General features: G+C 45.0%; 1 protein-coding gene across 2 annotated transcripts in view; it reads right to left on the reverse strand.

The window, feature by feature from the left end:
- The window catches only part of LOC144682225 (cadherin-8-like), a 266,245-nt gene that overhangs the window by 72,155 nt on the left and 168,737 nt on the right, over positions 1-25,353 (reverse strand). For both annotated transcript variants that reach the window (XM_078544648.1, XM_078544647.1), the window contains exon 5: positions 15,259-15,426. In XM_078544648.1, the coding sequence (XP_078400774.1) occupies positions 15,259-15,426 (168 nt within the window). The remainder of the gene's footprint in view (positions 1-15,258; positions 15,427-25,353) is intronic.

A 25,353-nucleotide genomic window follows, 5' to 3' on the forward strand; every position in this document is an offset into this window, starting at 1 on the left:
CCTTTCTCTTAACTTTGTTGAACAGGATCTATCCCTGATCTCTGCCCTTGTCCTTTACCTAGGGCTGTCTTCTGCAACCTCTTTCTGTCCCACTCCCTGGTTTTAGGTTTTCTTCTTTGTTTGGAACCTTCTCCCTGTCCCCCCTCCCTGTGTCCTGTTCCCTGGGACACCTTTCTGCAATGGCGTTCCTCTTCAGGTCACCTGACCTGCCGTTTCCCGCTGTGTCACTTTTCTTTTATTTCTTCTGTGCATGTGCGCAGGGCCAGTTTCCTGTCGAAAGGCGCAAAGGGAATGAATTGCGCATGTGCGCAGGGCTGGTTTCCCTCCTGAGGACATGAAAGACAGCAACCGAGCATGTGCTGCCCTTTCCCGGCCGACGCATGCGCAGAAATCTCCAGGCCCGCTGGGAACTATAGTTCCTGAACTCCAAGGTAAGTATTCTAGTTTCGCAACAATTAGTTGGATTTAAGTTTCACCAGCTCCTGTGGTGGGATTTAAACCCACATCCCCAGGGCGTTCGTCTGGCCTCTGGATTCCTAGTCCAGTGACATTGCCACAATACTACTGTTTCCCCCAGAGATCATAAAATGCACTATTTACATGTGAGTTCTTTCTTTTTGACTTCCCCAGTCAAATGGGCACACATTTCTCTAGGCTTGTGCACAGCAGTTAGTCAATTGGGCGAGGTACTATAAGGCTGGGGACAGCCCATGGGTTTGTGTCTTTGGGAAAGAAATCTCAAAACGTAAACAAAATTTGATCCATTTGTTTACAGTTTTCTCAAATAAGAGATTCAAGCTGTAACCATGGCAATATAGGGTAAGACGTTCCGCTAGAGTCAGGAATAGAGCCAAATTGGTTTTAGGTCTGGTTTCAACTGATCACTGAGGAAAAAGAAAAACGTGCATTTCTATAGCGCCATTCAGGGCCACCGGACATCTTCAAGTGCTTTGCAGACAATGTAGTACCTTTGAAGTGCAGCCACTGTTGTAGTGTAGGAAACTCAGCAGCCAATTTGCACAGCAAGATCCCACAAAGAGCAATAAAGACCAGATAATCTGCTATTGTGATGTTAACTGAAGATAAATATTGGCCAAGATTGTTAAGTAAAGCTTTCAGAATTTTTATGCAGCTGTTTGGGATCTCATTTTTTTTCATTCTTTCATGGGATGTGGGCATCGTTGGCAAGGCCAGCATTTGTTGCCCATGCTTAACTGCCCTTGAGAAAGTGGTGATGACCATGTTGAGACAAATGAAGCTTGAAGGGTTAATTTATTATCTTCTACAAGAATAAAGTGCTTTTCCGCAATTGAGAAGAAATTTCTCTGCATGTACTGTTAGGCCTAGAATTGAACCTTTGTTAATGAATGTGATCATGGAAATATTGCTTGCTACCTGATCAGAAACATTTAGTCTAAAGGTTGCAGTAGGCTCCTTAAGTTCAGGTGACTGATGGCTAAATAAGCCACTGACCAGCAGAGAGCTGGACAGAAACAGAAGTTTTTTGTTAAACTGAGAAGTCTTACTGAAGGCCCAAGTCACAAGTTTAAAATCCCCTCGAAACTGAAAAAGGTAAATCAGGACACCAATCTTAAAAAGCTTGAAGATTGTAGCAAAAAGGAGGAGGTTGGGGGGAAGTAAGGGATTTGGTGGTCCAGGGAATGAATGAGTTAAGAGCTGGAAACGCTGTGATGAGCCCAGTAGGATAAGTAAAGTTGGATGACTTGAAAGAAGTAGCAATTCCAGCCGGATGAAAGGGACAGTAGCAGCCTGGATATAAAATTGGCAAAGTGACAGAAAGCAGAGAGTAGTGGTGAATAGATAGCTTTATCAATGACCTGGAGTAGGCATGATGAGCCAATTGGCCTCCTTCCGTGTTCTGTCATTCTATGAGCCTATAAGACATGATGATGGGGTGTGTTGATGCTCCAGTTCCCTGAATTTGGCAGGTGTGACCCCTAACTTAGGGCAGAATCATCCCAGGTTTGCACTAGGAGCAGTAGAGGGTGAGGGGGAGGTGAATAAAGACATTTTACCCACCAGCAGCACTGGCGGGTTTTCTCGCCACATTGTCTACTTCCCGCCTCATTAATTATGTAGCCACAGGAAATACGCCACCTCGCTGGCAGGTGGCCTCTGAATCACCCGCCCCCGCCCTAAAATGATGTGGAGCTGCCTGCAAAGCCTGGCACTGATGACCACGAGTGCTGCCAGAAGCAAGATGTCACCTCACTGTTTCCTCACTCTGTCTAAGCTGCAGCCGCGCACACAGTTCTCAATGCTTGGAGCCCAGGACTGCTCCAGTGAAGACATGGCCCTGAAAGCCAAGAAGAGTTCACTGGAATGCCTTTCGGAGACCCGCCATGATGTCCTCCACCCTCCCCACTCTGGCTGCAGCAGGCCCAGCAATCTCACTGCTCTGGCTTGGGAAGCGGCGCCAGTGGTGGTCAATGCCAATGCTGCACAGAAGAGGTTGGCCATCCAGTGCAGAAAACCAATGAATGATCTCAACTATGCTGCCAGGGTAAGGCAACCACCTTGTCACTCTAAACTCACAAGGGCATCACACATTCACTGGCATCTCACTCACTGCCAACTCAAGGAACATCTCCACTCACTCTCTCACACACACGCTCACATCTCCATCTGTCCCCATCTCCTCTGGAGACTGCTTCCTCAACTGAGAGCACCTTAAGGCCACTTGCACAGGTCAACATGTGCCTTCACACCCATCTTGGAATACCCCCCTTTCCTCACCCTGCAGCCTCTTCCCTTGCCTGGGGCCACTTCTTCCCCTTCCCCAAGCAAGCCCTAGCCCTGCAGCCCATTGAGAAACCACCCTCATCTGGCTGATCTGGTAGGTAGAGACCTGCCCGTTAGTCCCTCTAAAAGTGATGTGGAGCTGCCTGGGAAGCCTGGCCCTGATGACCACGAGTGCTGCCGGAAGCAAGATAGGCAAACAAACAAACCTCAAAGTCCTGAGTGAAGTGCAGCTCGCTAGGTGCACGTTGGTTATATACAGTTGTGAAACAAGTCGGTGTACAATCTGGGCAATCGGTGCCCAGATGATCCAGCATGGGGGAAGGGGGGTGATGATTCCAGCGAGCAGGGCTTGTAATGAGATGCTAAAATATTGAAATTAGGTTCCTGAAGTGCAGCGGCAGGAAACGCAGCCCACCATTGACAGGTGGAGTGAGCAATCGGAAACTTGTTTCATGATGGCATAAAGCCGATTTTTGACCCTCTCACCATGTTGTCCGCTTATGCCTGCCATGACACCTGCTGCCAATGGGACCAGGCAATCCCATCCTTAATCATTTCTAATATCATTTGAAGGAGACAGGGCAAGGTGAGAAGGCTATTATTAAAAAAAAAGATACAGGATCTTTGGTTTTGTATGGAGCACAGGAGTAAGGATGTTGTGCTAGATCTTTATAAAATTGCTGGTTAGCCCTCAATTGGAGCATTGTGTCCAGCTTTGTGTACCACGCTTTTAGAAGGATGCAAGGTCTCAGAGAGGATCCAGAGGAGACTTATTAGAATGATACCAGGGATTAGGGACTTCAGTTATGTGCAGAGACTGGAGAAGGTGAGATTGGTTTCCTGAGAGCAGAGAAGATTTAAGAGAGCCGTTAAAATTCTGAAAGGTTTTGATGGGGCAGATAGAGAGAAATTGTTTCTCCTGGTGGGTACGTGGGTAACCAAAGTTGCATTTTTATAGCATCTTTCACTATCTCAAGATGTCCCAAAGCACTTGTGCAGTGTAGTCACTGTCGTAATGTGGGAAATGTTGTATGGGGAAAGAATGCCTCAGTCAAGGGATGGAGAGGGCAGGATTGGTACTAATTGGATTGCTCTTTCAAGGAGCCATCACAGACTGATGGGCCAAATAGCTTCCTTTCATGATGTGTCATTCCATCATTAGTACTGTAGTTGGACCAGGGAAATAAAAATCAGGAAACTTGATGGCGGAGAGTGGGGAGATCTCCAAGTGAATTTCCACTTCAATTGGGGGCAGGAGCTGCTGGGATCAGATCGAACACCCTTTAAGAGCATTGTCCCCATTTTCCTGTCCATTCACTTTAGTGTTTTAGCTCTTCAGCTCCCAAAGGACATCTGGGTCAGTGGAATATGAAATCCAGTGGTAATGCCTTATACGGGGATCTGCAGTCATGATCACTAGTACCCGAAACGTTTAAGGGGATTGTGCCCACAATTTCCCAAAGGAGCATGCCTGGCAGGCAGTGCTCCAGAGCTAGATCACACTTATAGAAAACTGGCCGACCTGGATCATGCTTTATCATGTAGAGTACTTTATTAAACAATCATTGTCTATTTGTGAATTGAAAATGCAATATTCTTTGTGTTTGCATTCCTCTTAAGAGAGTTAGTCAGGGCTAATGATATAGTCAATGAAACACTCAACAATTATTTCATATGCATAGAGTAATATAGCGCAGAAGGAGGCAATACAGCCCTTTAGTAGAGCTATCAAAGCGGTCCCTTGACCAGTTGGTGCTAATTCGAAAGCTCAAGGAGCCATCACAGCACATTGGCCTATAAATGTTGTTCTTCCAAATATTTATCCAATTCGATTTTGAATGGGAGAGGAGAGGAATGAAAAAGAAGAATGGGGGGAGAGAAGAAGTTTGGAGAGGAGGGTACATAAGAGGTGAAGTGAAGGGAAGAAACAAAAGAAGGGGAGGTGAGGAGCGGGGAGGAGAGAAGGGGCATGAGAGGCAAAGGGAGAAACAAAGAGGAATAAAGAAGAGGATAGTGGTGAAGAGGAGAGTCAAGGGGAGAAATGAAGAGAGGAATAGAGGAGAGGAGAGGAAGGAGAAAAGGGGTGGTGAGAGGGCGTGAGGAGAAAGAAGAGGAGAGAAGAGGAGAGTGGAGACAGGAGAGAGAAGAGGGGAGATGAGATGAGAGATAAAGAGATGGAGGAGAGGACAGCGGAGGAGTGAAAAGGAGAAAAGAGGTAAGCAGAAGAGGAGTTTGGCATACAGCAGCAAATGTTGAAGCAATGAGATTGAATAACTGTTTTTTTCTTTATTCATTCACAAAATGTGGCCTTTGCTGGCTGAGCTAGCACTTATTACCCACCACTAGTTGCCCTTGAGAAGGTGCTGGTGAGCTGCCTTCTTGAACCGCTGCAGTCCATGTGGTGTAGGTACACCCCCAGTGCTGTTGGAAGGGAGTTCCAGGATTTTGACCCAGTGACAGTGAAGGAACGGTGATATATTTCCATGTCAGGATGGTGAGTGACTTGGAGGGGAACCTCCAGGTGATGATTACCATCTATCTGCCACCCTTGTCCTTTTAGGTTGTAGTGGCTGTGGGTTGGGAAGGTGCAGTCTAAGGAACCTTGGTGATTTCCTGCAGTGCATCTTGTAGATGGCACACACTGCTACAACTGTGGGTCAGTAGTGGAGGGAGTGAATGTTTGTGGATTTGGGCCATCCACAAAGTGGGCTGCTTTTTCCTGGATGGTGTCAAACATCTTGAGTGTTGTGGGGGCTGCACTCATTCAGGCATGTGGGGAGTGTTCCATCACAGTCCTGACCTGTGCCTTGTAGATGGTGGACAGGCTTTGGGGAGTCAGGAGGTGAGTTACTCATTGCAGGATTCCTAGCCTCTGACCTGCTCTTACGGCCACAGTATCTATATGGCTAGTCCAGTTCAGTTTCTCATCAATGATAGCCCCTAGGATGTTGACAGTGGGGGATTCAGTGACGGTAATGCCATTAAACATTGGTTGGATTCTCTCTTGTTGGAGATAGTCATTGCCTGGCACTTGTGTGGCATGAATGTTACTTGCCACTTGTCAGCGCAAGCCTGGATATTGTCCAGGTCTTGCTGCATTTGGACATGGACTGCTTCAGTATCTGAGGAGTCGTGAATGGTGCTGAACATTGTGCAATCATCAGCGAACATCCCCACTTATGACCTTATGATGGAAGGAAGGTCATTGATGAAGCAGCTGAAGATGGTTGGGCCGAGGACACTACCCTGAGGAACTCCTGCAGTGATGTCCTGGAGCTGAGATGACTGACCTCCAACAACCACAAACATTTTTCTTTGTGCTAGGTATGGCTCCAACCAGTGGAGAGTTTTCCCTCTGATTCCCATTGACTCCAGTTTTGTTGGGGCTAATTTATGCCACACACTGTCAAGTGCAGCCTTGATGTCAAGGACAGTCACTGTCACCTCACCTCAGGAGTTCAACTCTTTTGTTCATGTTTGATCCAAGGCTGTAATGAGGTCAAAAACTGAGTGGCCCTGGTGAAACCCAAATTGGGTGCCAGTGAGCAGGTTATTGCTAAGGAAGTGTTGCTTAATAGCACTATTGGTGACCCATTCTATTACTTTACTAATGATGGAGAGTAGACTGATGGGGCAATAATTGGCCATGTTGGACTTGTCCTGCTTTTTGTGTACAGAACATACCTGGGCACTTTTCCACATAGCCGGGTTGTTGCAAGTATTATAGCTGTACTGGAACAGCTTGGCTAAGGGCACGGCAAATTCTGGAGCACAAGTCTTCAGAACTATTGCCGGAATATTGTCAGAGCCCACAGCCTTTGCAATATCCAGTGCCTTCAGCCATTTCTTGATATCACGTGGAGTGAATCTAATTGGCTGAAGGCTGGCATCTGTGATGCTGGAGACCTCCGGAGGAGGCCGAGATGGATCATCCACTCGGCACTTCTGGCTGAATATTGTTGCGAATGCTTCACCCTTATCGTTTAGACTGATGTTCTGGACTCCTCCATCATTGGGGATGGGGATATTTGTGGAGTCTCCTCCTCCAGTGAGTTGTTTAATTGTCCACCACCATTCACAACTGGGTGTGGCAAGACTGCGGAGCTTAGATCTGATCCGTTGGTTGTGGGATCGCTTAGCTCTGACTAACACTTGCTGCTTATGCTGTTTGGCACACAAGTAGTTCTGTGTTATAGCTTCACCAGGCTGCACCTCATTTTTAGGTATGCCTGGTGCTGCTCCTGGCATGCCCTCCTGCACTCTTCATTGAACTAGGGTCGATCCCCTGGCTTGATGGTAATGGTAGAGTGGGGGATATGCCAGGCCATGAGGTTACAGATTGTGTTTGAGTACAATTCTACTGCAGCTGATGGCCCACAGCGCCTCATGGATGCCCAGTCTTGAGTTGCTAGATCTGTTCGAAATCTATCCCATTTAGCACAGTGGTAGTGCCACACAACACAATGGAGGGTATCCTCAATGTGAAAGGACTTTGTCTCCACAATGACTGTGCGATGCTCACTCCTACTGATGCTGTCATGGACAGATACATCTGCGGCAGGCAGGTTGGTGAGGATGACGTCAAGTCTGTTTTCCCTCTTGCTGGTTCCCTCACCACCTGCCCCAGGCCCAGTCTTGGAGCTGTGTGGGCCAATAGTGGTGCTACCGAGCCACTCTTGGTGATGGACATTGAAGTCCCCCACCCAGAGTACATTCCGTGCCCTTGCCACTCTCAGTGCTTCCTCCAAGTGGTGTTCAACATGGAGGAGCACTGATTCATCAGCTGAGGGATGGCAGTACATGGTAATCGGCAGGAGGTTTCCTTACCCATGTTTGACCGGATGCCATCAGACTTCATGGGTTCCGGTATCGATGTTGAGGACTCCCAGGGCAACTCTCTCCCGACTGTATACCACTGTGCTGACACCTCTGCTGGGTCTGTCCTGCTGGTGGGACAGGACATACATAGGGGTGGTGATGGTGAGATTTAATTTAACTAAGGTCATGTTCTCGAACTTCCCTTTGTTGCAGTGTTGATAATGTCAGTCACACTCAAAGGGAAGCAATAATGTTTTGAGGAAAAACACAGAAATAAAGAAAAAGGATGTTGAGCTCATATTTAGTTGCAATTATATTTTATTACTAATTGAAAATCTTTCAGCTGCAGTAGCTGGGGAACATATTTTATATTGCCGGCAAGATAAGCTGCATGCAGTATTATGGCGGTTGTGTGTTATTCCCACCACACACTGCCTCACAAGAGTGCAAGGTCACCAAAGCATATTTGAGGCTCTAAAATATTTAATTAAGCAACAATGGAATCATGCCCAGGAAGCAGAAATAACAGGCCAGTGAAATACAGGTCAAACATCAGGCTAAGCTTAACCTCAATTCCATTGCAGTAATAGTGGATTTTGTTCATTACTCCAGACCATGACCTTAGCATTGAATTAACAGTTACTAACCCACACTGGGAGGATTTTACAATTCAACAAGGGATGACCAAGAAGTTGGTAAAGAGATGGAAAATAAAATGAGAGCAAATTAGCAAGAGGCATAAAAACAGATTGTAAAAGTTTCTATACATATGTAAAAAGGATAAGGTTAGCAAAAGGAATCTTAGGTTCTTTACAGACCAAAGCAGGAGAAATAATAATTGGGAAGAAGGAAATGACCGAGAAATGTGACAAATGCTTTATTATCTGTCTTCATGATAGAAGATACAAAAAAAAAATTCTGCTATTAGTGGGAAACCAGAAGGTTAACTGAAAATGTGGAACTTTGGAATATTACTAGTAAAGAAATAGTACTCAAAAAGTTAATGGTAGTTGAAGTTGATAAGCTGCCTGGACCTGATGGCCGGCACTCGAGGGTTTTAAAAAAGGTAGCTACAGACAAAGTGGATAAATTTGCTTTGATCTTCCAAAATTTGCCACATTCTAGAATGGTTCTTGTGCATTAAAAGTTTCAAGTCTAACCCATTATCTAAGAAAGGATGGGGAGAGGAAATACGGAACTATGGACGCTTAGCCTGAGATCAGTAGTAGGGAAAACGCTAATTTTAAAAATTAATTCATGGGATGTGGGCTTCACTGGCTCGGCCAGCATTTATTGCCCATCCTTAATTGCCCTTGAGAAGGTGGTGGTGAGCTGCCTTCTTGAACCGCTGCAGTCCACGTGATGTAGGCACACCCACAGTGATGTTAGGAAGGGAGTTCCACGATTTTGACCCAGCAACAATGAAGGAACGGTGATATATTTCCATGTTATGATGGTGAATGATTTGGAGGGAAGCTTCAAGGTGGTGGTGTTCCCACCTCTCTGCTGCCCTTGTCCTTCTAGATGGTAGTGGTCGTGAGTTTGGAAGGTGCTATCTAAGGGGGCTTGTTGAGTTCCAGCAGTGCATCTTGTAGATGGTACACACAGCTACAATGTTTGTGGATGTGGTGCCGACCATGTTGGCTGCTTTGTCCTAGACGGTGTCAAACTTCTTGAGTGCTGTGGGAGCTGCACTCATCCAGACAAGTGAGAAGTATTTCATCACACTCCTGACTTGTGCCTTGTAGATGGTGGACGGGCTTTGAGGAGTCAGGAGGTAAATTAGTCCACAGGATTCCGAGCATCTGACCTGCTCTTGTGGCCACAGTATTTATATGGCTAGCCCAGTTCAGTTTCTGGTCAATGGTAACTGTCAACATCCCCTCCAAGTCACTCACTATCATGACTTGGAAATATATCACTGTTCCTTCACCATCACTGGGTCAAAATCCTGGAATTCCCTTCCTAACAGCACTGTGGGTGTACCTACACCACATGGACTACAGCGGCTCAAGAAAGCAGCTCACCACCACCTTCTCAAGGACAATTAGTGATGGACCGTAATAGCTGACCTAGGCAGCGAAGCCACATCCCATGAACTAACAAAAAAAAAGAAAAATCTCTCTTCAGAGGTCAATCACTTATCACAGGAACCAGTCAAGTGAACCATTCTCTCCAAGGCCAGTGTCTTGTGCCTTAGGTACGGAACCAAAACTGTACTTCAGTTGTGGTCTCACTAAGACCCTGTACAATTGTAGTAATACTTCCTCAGTATTATATTCTCACTCCTGTACTCCCTTTGTAATGAAGGTTAATAGGTGCTGATGTGCTGGGCTCCCCTGTCATTGAGTATGGGGATATTTATGGACCCTCCTCCTCCAGTGAGTTGTTTAATTGTCCACCACTATTCACAACTGGATGTGGCAGGACTGCAGAGCTTAGATCTGATCCATTGGTTGTGGAATCACTTAGCTCTATCTATCACTTGCTGCTTATGCTGTTTGGCAAGCAAATTGTCCTGCGTTATAGCTTCACCAGGTTGACGTCTCATTTTTGGGTGTGCCTAGTGCTACTCCTGACATGCCTGTCTGCACTCTTCATTGTGGTTGCGCACAATTCTGCTGCTGCTGATGGCCCAGAACGCCTTGCCCCATGGTTTTCCAGCCTTGAATTACTGGATCTGTCAGGAATCTATCCCATTTAGCACGGTGGTAGTGCCACACAACACAACTGAGAATATTCTCAACGTGAAGATGGACTTCATCTCCACAACAACTGTGCGTTGGTCACACCTACCGTTGCTCTCAAGGACAGTTGCATCTGTGGCAGGGAGGTTGGTGAGGATGAGGTCAAATATGTTTTCCCCTCTTGTTGGTTCCCTCACCGCCTGCCGCAGACCCAGACTAGCAGCTATGTCATTTAGGACTCAGCCACCTTGGTCTGTGGTGGTGCTACTGAGCTTCTCTTGTTGATGGACATTGAAGGCCCCACCCAGAGTACATTCTGCACCCTTGCCAGCTTCAGTGCTTCCTCCAAGTGGTGTTCAACATAGAGAAGCACTGATTCATCAGTTGAGGGGGGATGGTACGTGGTAATCAGCAGGAGGTTTTCCTACCCATATTTGACCTGATGCCATGAGACTCCAGGTGGTCCAGAGACCATTTGGGGACTCCCAGGACAATTCCTTCCTGACTGTATACCACTGTGCTGCCATCCCTGGTGGGTCTGTCCTGCTGGTGGGACAGGACATACCCAGGGATGGTGATGGTGGTGTCTGGGACATTATCTGTAAGGTATGATTCCAAGAGTATGACTATGTCAGGCTGTTGCTTGACTAGTCTTGTGACAGCTCTCCCAATTTTGGCACTAGCCCCCAGGTGTTAGTAAGGAAGACTTTTCAGGGTCGACAGGGCTGGGTTTGCTGTTGTAGTTTCCGATGCCTAGGTTGATGCCAGCTGGTCCATCCAGTTCTACTTTTGACTTTCTAGCAGTTTGATACAACTGAGTGGCTTTCAGAGTTAACTACATTGCTGTGAGTCACATGTAAGGACAGCAGCAGATTTCCTTCCCTAAATGTAGTGAACCAGATGGGCTTTTACAGCAATTGACAATGGTTTCATGGTCATCATCAGACTTTTTAATTCCAGATTTTTATTGAATTCAAATTCCAACATCAGCCATGGTAGGATTCGAACCCAGACCCTCGGGGCTCTGGATTACTAGTCCAATGACAATACCACTACGCTACCACCTCCCTCTTATCCAGCAGACTGGAACTATATTTCTTGGAGTTCAGAAGAATGAGCATTGACCTCACTAAAATATACAATATTTTAAAAATGCTTAATTGAGTAGTTGCTGGAAAGATGTTTCCCCTGACTAGGGAGTGTAATATTGGGGGTCACAGCCTCAGAGTAAGGGGTTGGCCATTAAAGCTCACTTGAGGGGAAATTTCTTAACTCAAAGCGTTGTGGATCTTTGGAATTCTCTACACCAGAGAGCTGTGGATGCTTAGTCGCTGAACACATTCAAGACAAAGGTAGATACATTTTTGGTACTCAGGGAATTAAGGGATATGGGGGTAGTGCAGGAAGGTCTGGCTGAGGTAGCAGATCAGCCATGATGATATTCAATGGTGGAGCAGGCTTGAAGGGTCTATTCCAGCTGGTTTTTCATATGTACTTATGTTCTCCTCTCCTCTCTTTTCATCTCCTTTCTTCTCTTCTTTTCTCCTTTCAATTGCTCACCTCAGCTCACCTCCCTTTCTTGCTCCTTTCCTGTTCTCTCCTCTTCACTTTTCTACTATTCTCTCCATTTGTCTCCACTTCTCCTGTCCACTTCATTCCGCCCTTGTCTCCAGTCATCTTGTCTGCCTTCATCTTTTTCTTTTTTCTTCTATTCCTCCCCTCAAGATGCTGCCATCTTGCCCATTTTGCATGCATGATGCTGGACAATGCATGTCAATAGAGATAGTGAGGGTGTCAGAGCTGACGTCAACACGTAGAGTCCACACATACTCTGAACAGCAAAGTTCATTCAACAGCACTCAGGCTAAACATTCCCCTCCCCAGGCCAGTAGCTTTTGAGCTCATGTTATGGTCCTCAGAAGCACTGATGTCCACTGACCAAGAACTGGACCTTGTATAATCAATCTGATACAGTTTGGTTTCAGTCCACACTGGGCTATGTCACTTGGGAATGACATGTTAACTTTCAATAGCATTTCTAATGAGACTTGCTCTTTGACAAGGGTCCTGACAATGAGTCGAGGAAATGACATAGGCCACCAAACTTTAGAAAACTTGAACAGGGTGTTGTGATCACTCATAAGAGTTTATTTCCCAATTGACAAGGTTCACAGTTGTGCTATATTCTTCAGTTGCCTATTTTTAGGTAGATGTCAAGCTGGTCATTTTAAATAAGTCAACAGCCACTCAAAATAGCACACAGCAGAATTTAATAGAGCACATTAAAATTTAGACTTGAATTCCCCCAGTTGGAAAATACATGCCATTTGTGCTGGTGCTTCAGTTTTAGTTTGGTGGCTCGAGATCTACGTACAAAACATCTGTTCCAACCAACAGAGTTCTCATAAATCACCGGCCAATCATTTTATAATCAGAGATTTGGCATGAGTGTGTGGCCTATGTACGTTTATGTGACTATTTATTTTAACAAATATGTTTTTACTTTAGGCTCTAGGGATTATTGTTCTATTCCCCAACTTGATTAGCTGACAGTTGGGTTTTGTGTAAATAACCTCTCTCTCCCGTTAAACAGTGAATAGAAGTAACCCAACAAATATCTTAGTGAGTTTATAAAGTTGATGATTGATTCTATATACACCAGCAGAGACACAGGAACCCATTTCTAGCCAGACAATCTCGACTAGGTTAGCTTAGGGGTATGACACTCAGCCTTGATGTTCATTGCTTAGGCAAGGGAATAAAAGCAGCTGACATTTCTGCTCCTGATCACTGCCAAGTGACCCTAGTTGGAAATGTATTTGTTTTCAATTTTTTCATGTGATGTAAGTGGTGTTGGCAAAACCAGCATTAATTTGCCCACCCCTAATTGCCCTTGAGAAGGCGGTGGTGAGCTGCTTTCTTGTACTGCTGCTGTCTGTATGGTAACACTCAATTAGCTGTTAGGGAGGGAATTCAAGGATTTTGACCTAAATGAAGTCAGGGTGTGTGTGACTTGGAGGGAAAGTTTCAGGTGATTGTTTTCCTATACACTCGATCGTATCAATTTGAAAGAAACACTGTACAAAGATTCATGGTCAGTCAGAAGATTGGGCAGATTTTAAGAACCAACAAAGAACGACTAGAAAACAAATAAAGAGGGAGAAAGGAGAGTATCAGAGAAAGTTAGCTAGTAATATAAAAATAGATAGTAAGAGTTTCTAAATAGGAAAAAAACAGTTTTGTTTGATCATATCAAACAGCATGTCCCTTCCACTGTTCGCAACAGGCAAGGTACGGACTGTACCCAACCAGCTCACAAAACTCAAACAGTGTCAAACATTAGATGTGATTCCGCGATTGGACAACATTTGCTAAATAATCCTCAGTGTGCTAAGAATTGCGTTGACGAACAATTTAAGATTGTAAGTCAGGCTCACAGTCTGGTGCATTTGTGTGTACTGGAAGCTATATATATTAGGGCCCTGTTTTTTGTAAACAGAAAGAACGTGTACACACATTGCGCCTGTTTCAGCTAAAAGAGTCAAGCAGCCTGGTCTAAATTTCAAACAATGCTTGGCAGTTAGCTATCAGTCACCATCACTGGTGCATTCTCCGTGGCAACACCTCTGCCAATCAGAGTCCACTTGCCAACTAATCAGCACTCTCTCCTCATGCAGTATAAAGTTGATGTTTCCCTGACACTGGAATGTTCTTGCGAATTGCCCTGATGAGTGTAAGATGAATAGTTTCAACAAAAAGGTCTCCTTTTTCAGCAGTATTCAAGCTCCGTAGTACCAAGTCAGTCACCACCCGTCTCCCGGACAACATCCCGCCTCATAGAGCTACCGGCCAACAGAGGTTGGCAGCTCTGCACAATGGCAGCGCCAGGCAGGAGCAGTGGCCACTGCCAGTATAGCAGGTAAGCCAAGGAGGTGGAATTCAGTGATGGACCCAGGCATCCAGGGGCCGGGCTTACAGGCTCCAGCAAGTGTGTTGGGCAGGTTGGGTGGGGGGGGGTGGAATGTGGGGAGCCAAACCTGTGGGAAGGGATTTACAACTGGCACAGGGGGACCAGAAACACAGCACATTCCTCCCCTTTTACTGACCAGCAGCCCACAGGGTTAAGCCTGCCAGGCATGTTGGGCGCATACTATATGTTATAATGGAGCAGCGGCAGGATGAGGCCTATGGGCAATTATGAATTGGGCATTAATTTCCCACTTAAGGGCCTCAATTGGTCCACAGGTGGGCAACCCACTTAAAGCCTCTCCCGCTGCCCATACAATTGTGGCAGGGTTAGGTGGAACAATGGCATGGTGCCCTAATTTATCAGTTCACCCACCTGTTTTCCCACCCGCAGGAGGCCAGTAAATTTCAGCCCTAAGAAACATACGGCAGTGAGGAAGCCATCGTACAGCACGCCTGTGCTGTCGCTTTGACAGAACCATCCGGTTAGTCTAAATCTGCAGCTACTTTCCCAAAGCCGTGCAAATTTCTCCTGCGCAGTAGTGCTGTGGAATCTTTCACATACATATAAAAGGACAGAGGAGACCCGGGTTTATCATCTCATCCAGAAATGGAGAAAACAGACAGTGGAATAAAGAATCAGAAATGCAAAGAGTCTGTGCAACGAGGTGACATCTAAGGCCATACTTGGTCCTGTGAAAACTCCAGCAGACAATGAGAGACAGAAGATAATAGGAATGCAACAGAGCCGGCTCAGTGAGAAGCTACATAGGGTGTGTAACAATTACAATCATATTCATTGGAGGATTGAGGAGCACAGTTTGCCTTTGGAGAAAAGGCACTGAGCCATGTCAGGTCGTGCAGATGGAGGCTGCATGGGTGGCTGCTCAAGTGATGCTTATATAGCGTAAACCTGTTCCACAGGTTTTTTTTAATAACCCGCATTCCATCAACATATAATAAGAAAAATCTTACATTTGGGTTACAATCAAAGCACAGAAAGACCGTGATTGATGACACTTACTCTGTGTAAACTTGGGTGGGTTGTCATTAACATCAGTCAATGTGACTGTAACAGTTGTTGTCCCGGAGAGACCTCCCATGTGGCCGCCCATATCCTTTGCTTGTATCACCACGAGATATTCCTCCCTTGCTTCCCGATCCATGTTCGGAAGGGCCGTCCTTATAATCCCTAGTACAGAAAAAGAGACAGTGTTTAAAAGAAACATGAAAATGTGAAAGGAAAAATCTGAAAGGTTAAAACTGCTTTTATAATTCGATGGACAAATCCTATTTTTATTAAACTTTTTTTCTGTGAAAATGTATTTTTGGAACAGGAATATGGATTCACTCAAGTGCATTGCCATTCAAGTTGAGAGTGCCAGGGGAAATTTAATCTACCAGTATTGCTGTCTAGTCTTCTATAACCATGACACTCAAGGGATCTTTAATATGCTCAGGGTTGACTTCTCCTGATCCTGATTTTTATTGTCCTTTCCTTGAGGACACTACTCCTTTGGAAAACAGTTCAATAATTGAAGAGCCAGCAATTCTCTTTATCCCCCTTTTACCTTGTACATGTTTAATCGTAGCAGCCAAGTACATTCTCAGCTAAGTTAATTAAATGTCTACCTGAGAGAGAGGCAAGTCTCCTTTCACCCCTGGTGGTTCAGAGTTCCAAACCAGCCCAGGCTGATGGAATGAGAGTCTTCTTTCACTGCTGATTGCACAAGGTTCAGTGTGAAATGAATTTTGAGCCCCGTGTCAGCTCAGTTTCCAGTGTGTCGCACAGCGCTCGCTGCTTTTTGAGTAATTCAGAAAGGTCACATAGCATGGTGAATGCAGGAGACAGAGGGGCATCTTTGCTACAGTAGGAGTTAAGGATTGCATTGGGGGTGAAGAAAGGGAGCATTTGACCCTTCTTGTAATCCACGCTGGACCTCAAATCAGTCACACAAATTGGACAACAAATTCATTTCTAAGTACTGTTTTGAACGGGGAATCATTTAAGTAGTAGTATCAGCTACAGCTCAGTGGGGAGCATTCTTGCCTGAGTCAGAACTCCCATTCCATCGGCTTGAGTACAAGCTTTGATCTGACGCTCCAAGTGCACGTGGAAGGGGAATTGCAGTATTGGAGATGGATCTGAAAGTTGAGACTTTAAACGGAGGTCTTGTCTGCCATCTCAGGTGGATATAAAAGATCCCAGGCACTATCTTCAATGGGAGCAGAGGAGATCTGTCCGGTGTCCTCACCAATGTTCAGTCAACATCGCTGAAAAAGCACCTGCCCAAAATGCTGCCCCACCCCAGCACCCACATGGTAGCTTTCTGCCCCGTGCCCCCTGGAATTTCACTGCCTTGTCTTTTTCACGTATGTCTGCACTTCAATACTCCATCCTGCAAAATAACATCTGTCTATGAGATCTAGCTTTGCACAAACTGGCTGCTAAATTTCCTATATTACAACAGCACCCAAAAAAATGAATTTGTTGTTTGTAAATTGTTTTGGGATAGCTGGAGGTTGTAAAAAGTGCTACATACATAAGTCAATACTTTCTAAAAGAAAGCTGTTTAAAAATAAAATTAACTTCTCCCCCTCCCTTTCTGACGGCTTTGACTCTTGATGGTGTCCAATTCACTTGTGCTACCAACAACAGGGTGTCTTGATCAAGTGGCCGTGTGAGCCAATAATATGTTTCAGGTATGCAGAGGTGGGTGAGATAGGAGAGGGATTAACATCACTGTTAGGCTCAATATGACTCTCACCTAATTTCCACCCAACCAGTCAGGAAGTCATGAGCAAGAGTTCCTGCTAACAGGTCAATTATAGCCACAGGAGTCACTTCAATAATCTCCATGGTATTGTGATACTCCCCCAAGTTCCAGGCAATTTTAGTGGTGATTTCTAAATGGTTGACTTCTTAAAAAATGCATTATTTTATTCGTTCATGGGATATGGGTGCTTCCAAAAGCCAAAATTTGTTGCCCATCCATAATTGCCCTTGAGAAGGTGGTGGTGAGCCACCCTCGTGAGCTGCTGCAGCCCATCTGGTAAATAGTGCAACAGGAGCTTTTACATTCATCTGAGAGAGATGGTCCTTGAGTCTAATGTTCATCTGAAAGACAACACCTCCATGTAATGCAGCTCTCCCTAAGTACTATACTGGAGTTTCAGTCTTGATTTTTGAACTCAAGTCTGTGGAGCGAGAATTGAACCCAGAACCTTCTGACACAAAGTGGTGAGTGCTACCACCGAGCCAAGCCATCAAAAACAAAAATGCACAGTGGCCACTCCCTACCCCTCAGTTAATTCATTGTTCCAAGGCCCGTAAGATTTTGGGTCCTTCTCACTCATTTCTCCCTTAATATCTTCGGCTCTGCAAAACCAATTCTTGTAGCTTCTGTGAGTATAATTCATCGTTGGCTCTGTCTCACAATGTACTACCTGAAAATTGGGCCTTTCCTTCTGTGTGTGTGTGTGTGTGTGTGGTTTTTTGGATGGCAGCAAGAAAGACAGTAGCCACTGAGACACAGCACAGGATAATGAAGAACATCCCACAACCTCATTAGTGAAACCTTTCATAAGCAAGATAATCAACGTCTTAAAGGTTAATGGACTTGAACTTCAGCATCAGTGCTGGCAGACTTGTAATTGTTACGCTTTCCATAATGGTCAAGTTGATTACAGGAAGGGCTGAAATGAGGGACAAATTGGCTATTGGGGTGCTGGTGCCCTCTGCGACTGCCCTCTTGATTGTCTAATTACTGCAGTATTGCTTTTCTATCAGTGCCACTTTTAGTAATCACTCTGTATCATGTTAACAAATTATAATCAAGGGGAACTTCGGATACATTATAAATACTAAGCATTTGCTCCCTGGATTCAAAATCAAGAGGAGGCTGTCCTTTCAGGTGACACTGTCTAAAGAAACAATGCACCTTAAGGGTTAAATTATTTATAGGCTTAAGCAGAGGTACATTAAGTGAAGTAGATTGTGGTACATATGTTTGCTCCTGTCTGCTGCAAAGGTGATTCTATTTAATTTAAGCGATTCATTTCTTCTGGGAATGGAATGCAAATCTTGACCTCTTCTGAAATTTCTTGGCACTGGAATTATGCAACTCAGAGGATTTTTGATGACACCAAATTGTACATCTATTAGTGAGAATGAGTCGGTAATTCATTCAGTGCTATCACATAACAGTTTTGCATTTGTAGCGTTATTTTTGCAAGGGTTTTTTTTTCGGTCTATCTACAAAATGGTTTATTTATAACAATATATAATGGAGAGTACAAAATGCAACAAATTCTTATTATAATGATGCGGGTGTAAGCACCAGTGGGTAGTGCAGCTGCTGGAGTTAGTGTTGTTGAATGAACCATTCAGACTGCAAGCTCCCAGATTCAACTCCCAGCCTGTGCCAGGTTAGCTGACCTGAGTTGAGTGAAGTTAAAGGGGACTCGGAGTGGGAGTGGAGGCGGGGCGGGGGGTGGATTTTAGGGGGTGGAAATCAGCCACATTTTCAAATCCCAATGCCTCTGAACACCTCCACTACTGGAAAATTTGCGTATGTAACCCAGTAGGCTATCCTACCTGTAGGGAATTGGGTTCAAGCGGAGCACAGGTGAGAGATAGTGCAACAACAGAGTAGCACCAATTCTCTGATCTTTTCCATGCCTGGCTCTTTGCTGAGTTTGATGAATTTACCCTAAAGCGAAGGCTCTGATATCCCCTTGGGGAAATAGCTTGGTAACACACGATGTCTAAGCTTATAGATGAGGCATGGCCACTTAAAGAAAGTACCAGGGAACGACAGGCAGCTATGCAACGCTATGCTAAAGCAATGCAGTCCACTGTTGTAGTAAACACATGTACTAATTTACTAGAAAACAGTTCATGTAATAAAGATAACTTTGCTTCATATGTTTATTTATTGACTAAAAAAAAATCTCATTTCTTTTCATCATCATTTTTTTGTTTTTCCCACAATCCATCAGCAGGTATTTCATCAGCAAAATCACTTCTGATATTTGTTTGCCATGAAGATATAACTGAAGTAGATAAAAACCACAAAATGAGATGAGGCTCCTTGGCCCATTTAACTCCCTTCATTGATTATGTCCACGCTCCGACAGTTTTCATCTCTGTCCCTTCCTGAAGAATAAGCTGATGACACTTCCCCCCCACCCCCACCCCCCCCTCTCCGATCTCCCGCCACCCCTGTTGAGTTTTGTAATTTATTTCCTCGCTGAAAATTTCGACTGACTGGGAATTCACTTGCAAAGGTGAAAGCAATTTCACAAGCTAATGGGTCTTGAGTGGGTGATGTCAGATCCCGGATCTCTCTCACATGGCTGGGCAGACGTGAGAAAGACTTGCCTGACAGGTGGGACCAGAAGGAAAAAAGCCAAAAAAAAAATCCAAAAAAATGGCTGGAATTTTCCAGAGGGCCTGATAATTTGTGGGGTGGGGGGGGGGGGGGGGGCGGGGTGGGGGAAGAGAGATTAGAGTATCCGGGTTAGAATTTTATAGTACAAAAGGAGGCCATTCAACCCATCATGTCTGTGCTGGCCATTTGAAAAAGCTATTAAATTCAATTGTTCTTTTCCCATAGCGCTGCAGTTATTTTTTTTCCTATCCATGTATTTATCCACCTACCTTTCGAAAATTAACAATTGAATCTGCTGCAAAATTCCTTCCAGGCAGATTATCGCAACTTGTAGTAAAAATTTGTCCCCATCTCCTTTCTGATTATTTTACCAATTATCTTAAATCTGTGTCGTCTAGCTGCACACCCGCTCTTCAGTGGATACAGTTCCTTCATATCAAAACCATCCTTAATCCCTCTTAAATCTCATCTTAACCTTCGCTGCTCCAAGGAGGACAATTCCAGTTTCTCTGATCTCTCTCCATAACTGCGGACGGTTTGATGATTTAGTTTTGATGCCTCTTTGATGTTTAACCTTACTCAAACCTCACTGAATAATGGAGCACGGAAATTCCGAAGCCGGGGTGGGTTAAGTTGCTGCTAGATCAGTGCAGGCAGCAGCATCAATTTTGGACGGGGCCCTGATTAGGCCTGACCTCCGCCCCTTTTCCCAATCTACAGTCTGACAGAATTTGTATGGAGCTTTCTTGCATCTGACCCCAGCCCCACCCCTCCCCCATCTGCAGGCATGAGAGGGTGAGGTGGAACTGTCGGAATAGCATCGTTGTTGGAATTCCTGTCTGCCTCATGTAACTCGACTGCGATGTATACCTGAATAAAACAGGCATAAGCGTCAGGAGCTGGGCCTGGCAGAGTAGGCCAATAACATTTTCAAAGGCCCGCAGAAAGTGTCAAATGCAAAACCACACCTTTAAACTTTGTTTCCCGCCCAGCTCATCACAACAACAACAACCTACATTTTTATAGTTAAACTGTATTCCTCTCTGCAAATGCTGTCGGACCTGCTGAGTTTTTCTGGATATTTGTGTTTTTGTTTCGGATTTCCAGCCTCCGCAGTATTTTGCTTTTATTTTACATTTTTATTGTGCCTTTAACGTTATAAAACGTTCCTTAAGCGTGTTGTAAAGCAAAATTTGACACTGAGCCACATAAGGGAAGATGACAAAAAGCTTAGTCAAAGAGGTAGGTTTTAAGCAGTACTCAATACCCCAGAATTAGATGAGCACAGCTATCTCAGAGGATTGTGTGACTGGAGGAGATTATAGAGTTAGGGAAGGGAGAGATAATGGACAGATTTGAATACAAGGATAAGAATTTTAAAATTGCACCAAGTCCGGTTCTCCTAGCACCCTTATGCCCACAAACTTGCGTTGGCTCCTGATCAACTAGTGCCTTGATTTTAAAATTCTCATCCGTGTATTCAAATTCCTCCATTGAGTACCCCTGATTCTAATCATTCCATCACTGGTGGCCTCGCTTTCAGCTGCCTTGGCCCTGAGCCCCAGAATTGCCTCCATAAACCTCTCCACCTCTTTCCTTTTTTAAGAAACTGCTTAAAACCTATCCCTCTGACTAAGCTTTTTGTCATCTTTCCTTAGATCCCAGAAAAAGTTTGGATGGACTCAAGTTTATGGGGGATAGAATGGGGAAGACCAGCTGGGACTGCATTGGAATAGTCTAGAGGTTAAAAAAAGAAAGCATGGATGAGGGTTTTGGCAGCAGGTGAGCAGAGTTGAAGTTGTACAAAGATACGGAGGTGGAAATAGGTAGTCTGAGTGATGACATGGATAAGTGGTTGGAAGCTCATCTTGGAGTCAAATATCGCAAAAAGATTGTGAAGAGTCTGGTTCAACCTCAGACAGTTGACAGAGAGAGGAATGCAGTTGGTATGTAGGAATAGAGTTAGTGGTGGCACAGTGCCACAGAGATATCCCTCATCTTTCGCCCTGCCCTCCCATCGCCCGCATCCTACTGAAGTAGACTCCAAAACCATTACTGTCAAAATGTGAGGCACACCAATCCAAAATAGTCTCCGCCCCTGTTCCTGAGAATCGGATCAGGTTCAATTTGTTGGTTGGATCTGTCCTACACAGAGCTACTCTCAAAAGCTGTCCCCTGAGGGATTTCACGGCTTCACAGAACTCCTGGCATTAAATCACCATATCTACTACACTCTGGCTTAGCTTTCACCCTTAGTTCAGTGAGCTGGTGGCTGTCAGTTGATCCCCACTCCAGACACTAGAGCATGCAATGTACTGAGGTGCTGCACTGTCAGAGGTGCCATCTTCTTCATGAGATGCTAAACAGAGGCACCCCCTGTCCTCAGATGGGCATAAAAGATCCAAAGCACTACTTGGAAAAAAGCGGAAGAGCTCTTCCCTCTGGTCTGTCAGATATTTATTCCACAACCAATGCCTAAAACAAGTGACCTGGTCAATTATTTGTTATTGTTATTGTGGGCATATTGACTGTACATTTCCTAAGTTACCACAGTGACTACACTACAAAAAAACTTCATTGGCTGTAAAGCATTTTGGGATATACTCAGGTCATGAAAGATGCTATAAAATGGAAGTATTTCCTTTCTCTCAGTTGTCTATTCTTGTCCGCTCTCAAAGCTTTACCATTGCTGGTGTAGTGTTCCGGGAGTGGGCTTTCTTTCTCGTTAATCTTGTCCAGTAAATCAGCTTTCAATCAGCTCTCAAGATCAGGAGATATTAACAATTGGTTTCCATCTGCTACTGTCTGGCTTCTGTAGCTCAGAGCCTCAGCCCTTGCACATGTGTGTTGTAAGCTGGGTTTGCTCCAAGTTCATCAAAACCTGTATGCTAAAACTGGTCAAGCTTTGGCAGTGGTGGTAGGCTTGTAGGTGGGAGGGCTGGGAAAAGAAGCAAGGCGTTACATCAGGAAGGCTGTCCGATGCATTCCTGCCTGGCCCTGATTGACTGCCCATACCATGGAGGTGGACAGCCAAATTAACACATGTAGGCTCCAATTAGAGGTGATTTAGAGGGTTCACCAGCATTTTTCTGGTGGTAGAGCAACTCCCCTGCCATATGCAGAGGCCAGCAGCTTAATGGGGGGGGCCATCTGAGCTGACAGTTCCAATGCTGAAAGAGCATGAAAGGGCATGAAAGCATGAAAGGCACCACTTACACCCCCAATGATCTAACTGGAGGGGTTTGTCTTCCAATCTGAGGAGCCTACTGCCTTCACCACTCCAAGGTTGCCTCTATGTTGAGATGCCCTCGGGGTCTCCTATCTCCCTCAGTAGTGCCCACCTAGTCCAGTGGGGTTGCCGAGGTTCTAGAGCTGCTGACCCTCTGATTTGGCCGGCAGCATCGGGAGCCCACCCACCATCTTTAATTGGACAGCAAGCAAGGAGGGAGTCAATTTGGAGGCTGACTCCAGGAATATTGCTGAAGCATTGCTGACAGCTGGCAAGTATGGTCTTGGGAACCCCATTTCACTCCAGTGTCAGGGGCATGAATCCTGCCCATGGCCTGAGGATAATTTGAGGTTCACTTTCCCTCGATAGGCTCAGCAGATTTGTATATCTACATGGGAAGAGGAGGAGTCAACTGAGCCTCCTTCACCATTCAGTTATGTCATGGTTGATTTTTTTTTAACTTCATCTGCCCATTTTAACTCCATAACCTTGTCTGACAAAAATCTATCAATCTCGATTTTCAAATTTGCAATTGACCTCCTCAGTCTCAGCAGTTATTTTTTGACAGAGAGAGTTCCAGATTTCCACTGCACCTCGTGAGAAGAAATGTTTCTTGACATCACCCCCGAATGGCCTAGTTCTAGATTTAAGGTCATTCCCTTTGTTCTGGACCCCCACCAGAGGAAATGGTTTCTCTCTGAAATTCTTTAAGTATCATAAACACCTTAATTACATCACCCCCTAATCTTCTCGAGGAAATACAAGTCTAATCTATTAATTCTGCACTCTTAAATTAACTCCTTTAGTCCCCGTAGCATTCTGGTGAAGCTGCACTGCAGCCCCCTCCAGGGCAAATATATTCTACCTGCGGCACAGTGCCCAGAACTGAACACAATACTCTAAATAGGGTTGAACCAGTCTTTAATGTAGCTAACGTAACCTGCACCAGTTAGTTTTCCAGTCCACTGGCAATAAAAGAGCAACATTCCACTAGCCCTTTTGGTTAAATTTTTACATGTCCACCAGCTTTCTGTGATTCTATACGTGGACCCTGAAATCTCTCTGCTCTTCCACAGTTCTCAGCTTCTCGCCATTTACAATATACCCAGATTGCTCTTTCTTAGATCCCAAGTGAATCAGGAGCCCTCAGGTCATAACCTCCAATTGGTGGCATATTGGCCTAGCGGGGATTTGTTAACTGCTTCCAATCTTTTCCTTGATTTACACCAAGAAAAAAGATGGATGTAGCGTGGCCGCGGCTTCAGGGGTTTTTGTCTCTGTAGCTTTCAGTTCTCCTCCTCTACCTGGCGTTGAAGGGCCTAAGTTTCACTTCGCGACTGCCCGCAGTGACACAACTAAAATCAGAAACTCATGTTGTGTTGGTTGGCAAAGGAGAGTCCCATCGCTCTGTTACAAGGGGTCCCTCAGAGTTTCCCTCAAGCAGGGCAGTGAATGGAATTGCGCTCCTACACATAGTGGCTGCGTTTGCCCGGGGCTTCTCGGGCTCAACGGCCGTAATTTCAGCAGTCTGCTGTCAGAAACTCCACTTAATCAGGGTTCTCTTCCAAACTCCCATTGAAGCTGAGGTGGCATAATGGGAGAAACACTGAAGAAATTCACCTCCAAGATGTCAATGATGTCGAAGACCTGATTGTGCAATGACATGGCCGCTATGCCAATCTTTTCGGCAAAGTGTACGCCTTGTGAAAATAAACTTGCATTTATATAGCACCTTTCATGACCTCAAGACCATTTAAAATGCTTTTCAGCTAATTAAACATTTTCAAAATATAGACACTGTTGTAATGTAGGAAATGGCTAGCCAGTTCGCAAATAGCAAGATCCCACAAACAGTAACGTGATAATGACCAGAAAGATGTTGGTTGAGGGATGAACATTGGTCAAGAGACTCAGGTAAACTCCCCTGCTGTCCCTTGAAATAGTGCCATGCGATGCTTAAAATCCAACTGAAAGGGCAGACAGGATGTCGGTTTAACGTTATATGTGAAAGATGATACCTCTGACACCATTGCACTCCCTCAGTACAGCACTGGGAGTGGCAGCCAAGATGTTGTGCTCAGATCTCTGGAGTAAACTTAAACCGACATCGTGTATGATGAATCAGGGTTAACTTTAGCCCTAGTGGCTGGGTTCTAACCCAACTGAAATGTCTGTCTGCTGTTCATTTCTCTTGTTTCCCTCATGTGACATATCTTGTCAGTGTTTGAAGCTAAAAAGACAAAAAAAAAATTGGCCAATGCAACATATCTGATTTTTTAAAAGAACAGCATGCTGTGAAAATCGAAATCATCAGAATCTTAAAAGAAAGGATAGGTTAACATCTTTTTTCAGAATCAGGACCCTTCATCTGCCTGGAGGAACCTCCTGCATAGAGAAAAGGGTGGAGTGAGTGACAGACAGATAAATGGCAAGAGCACAGAAAACCAAAAGATTTTCGAAGTGCTGAGCGCTGCACTCTCAGGGGTATCAGCTTTTG

Source organism: Cetorhinus maximus, chromosome 6, assembly GCF_964194155.1.
Source record: "Cetorhinus maximus chromosome 6, sCetMax3.hap1.1, whole genome shotgun sequence".
Taxonomy (NCBI): domain Eukaryota; kingdom Metazoa; phylum Chordata; class Chondrichthyes; order Lamniformes; family Cetorhinidae; genus Cetorhinus; species Cetorhinus maximus.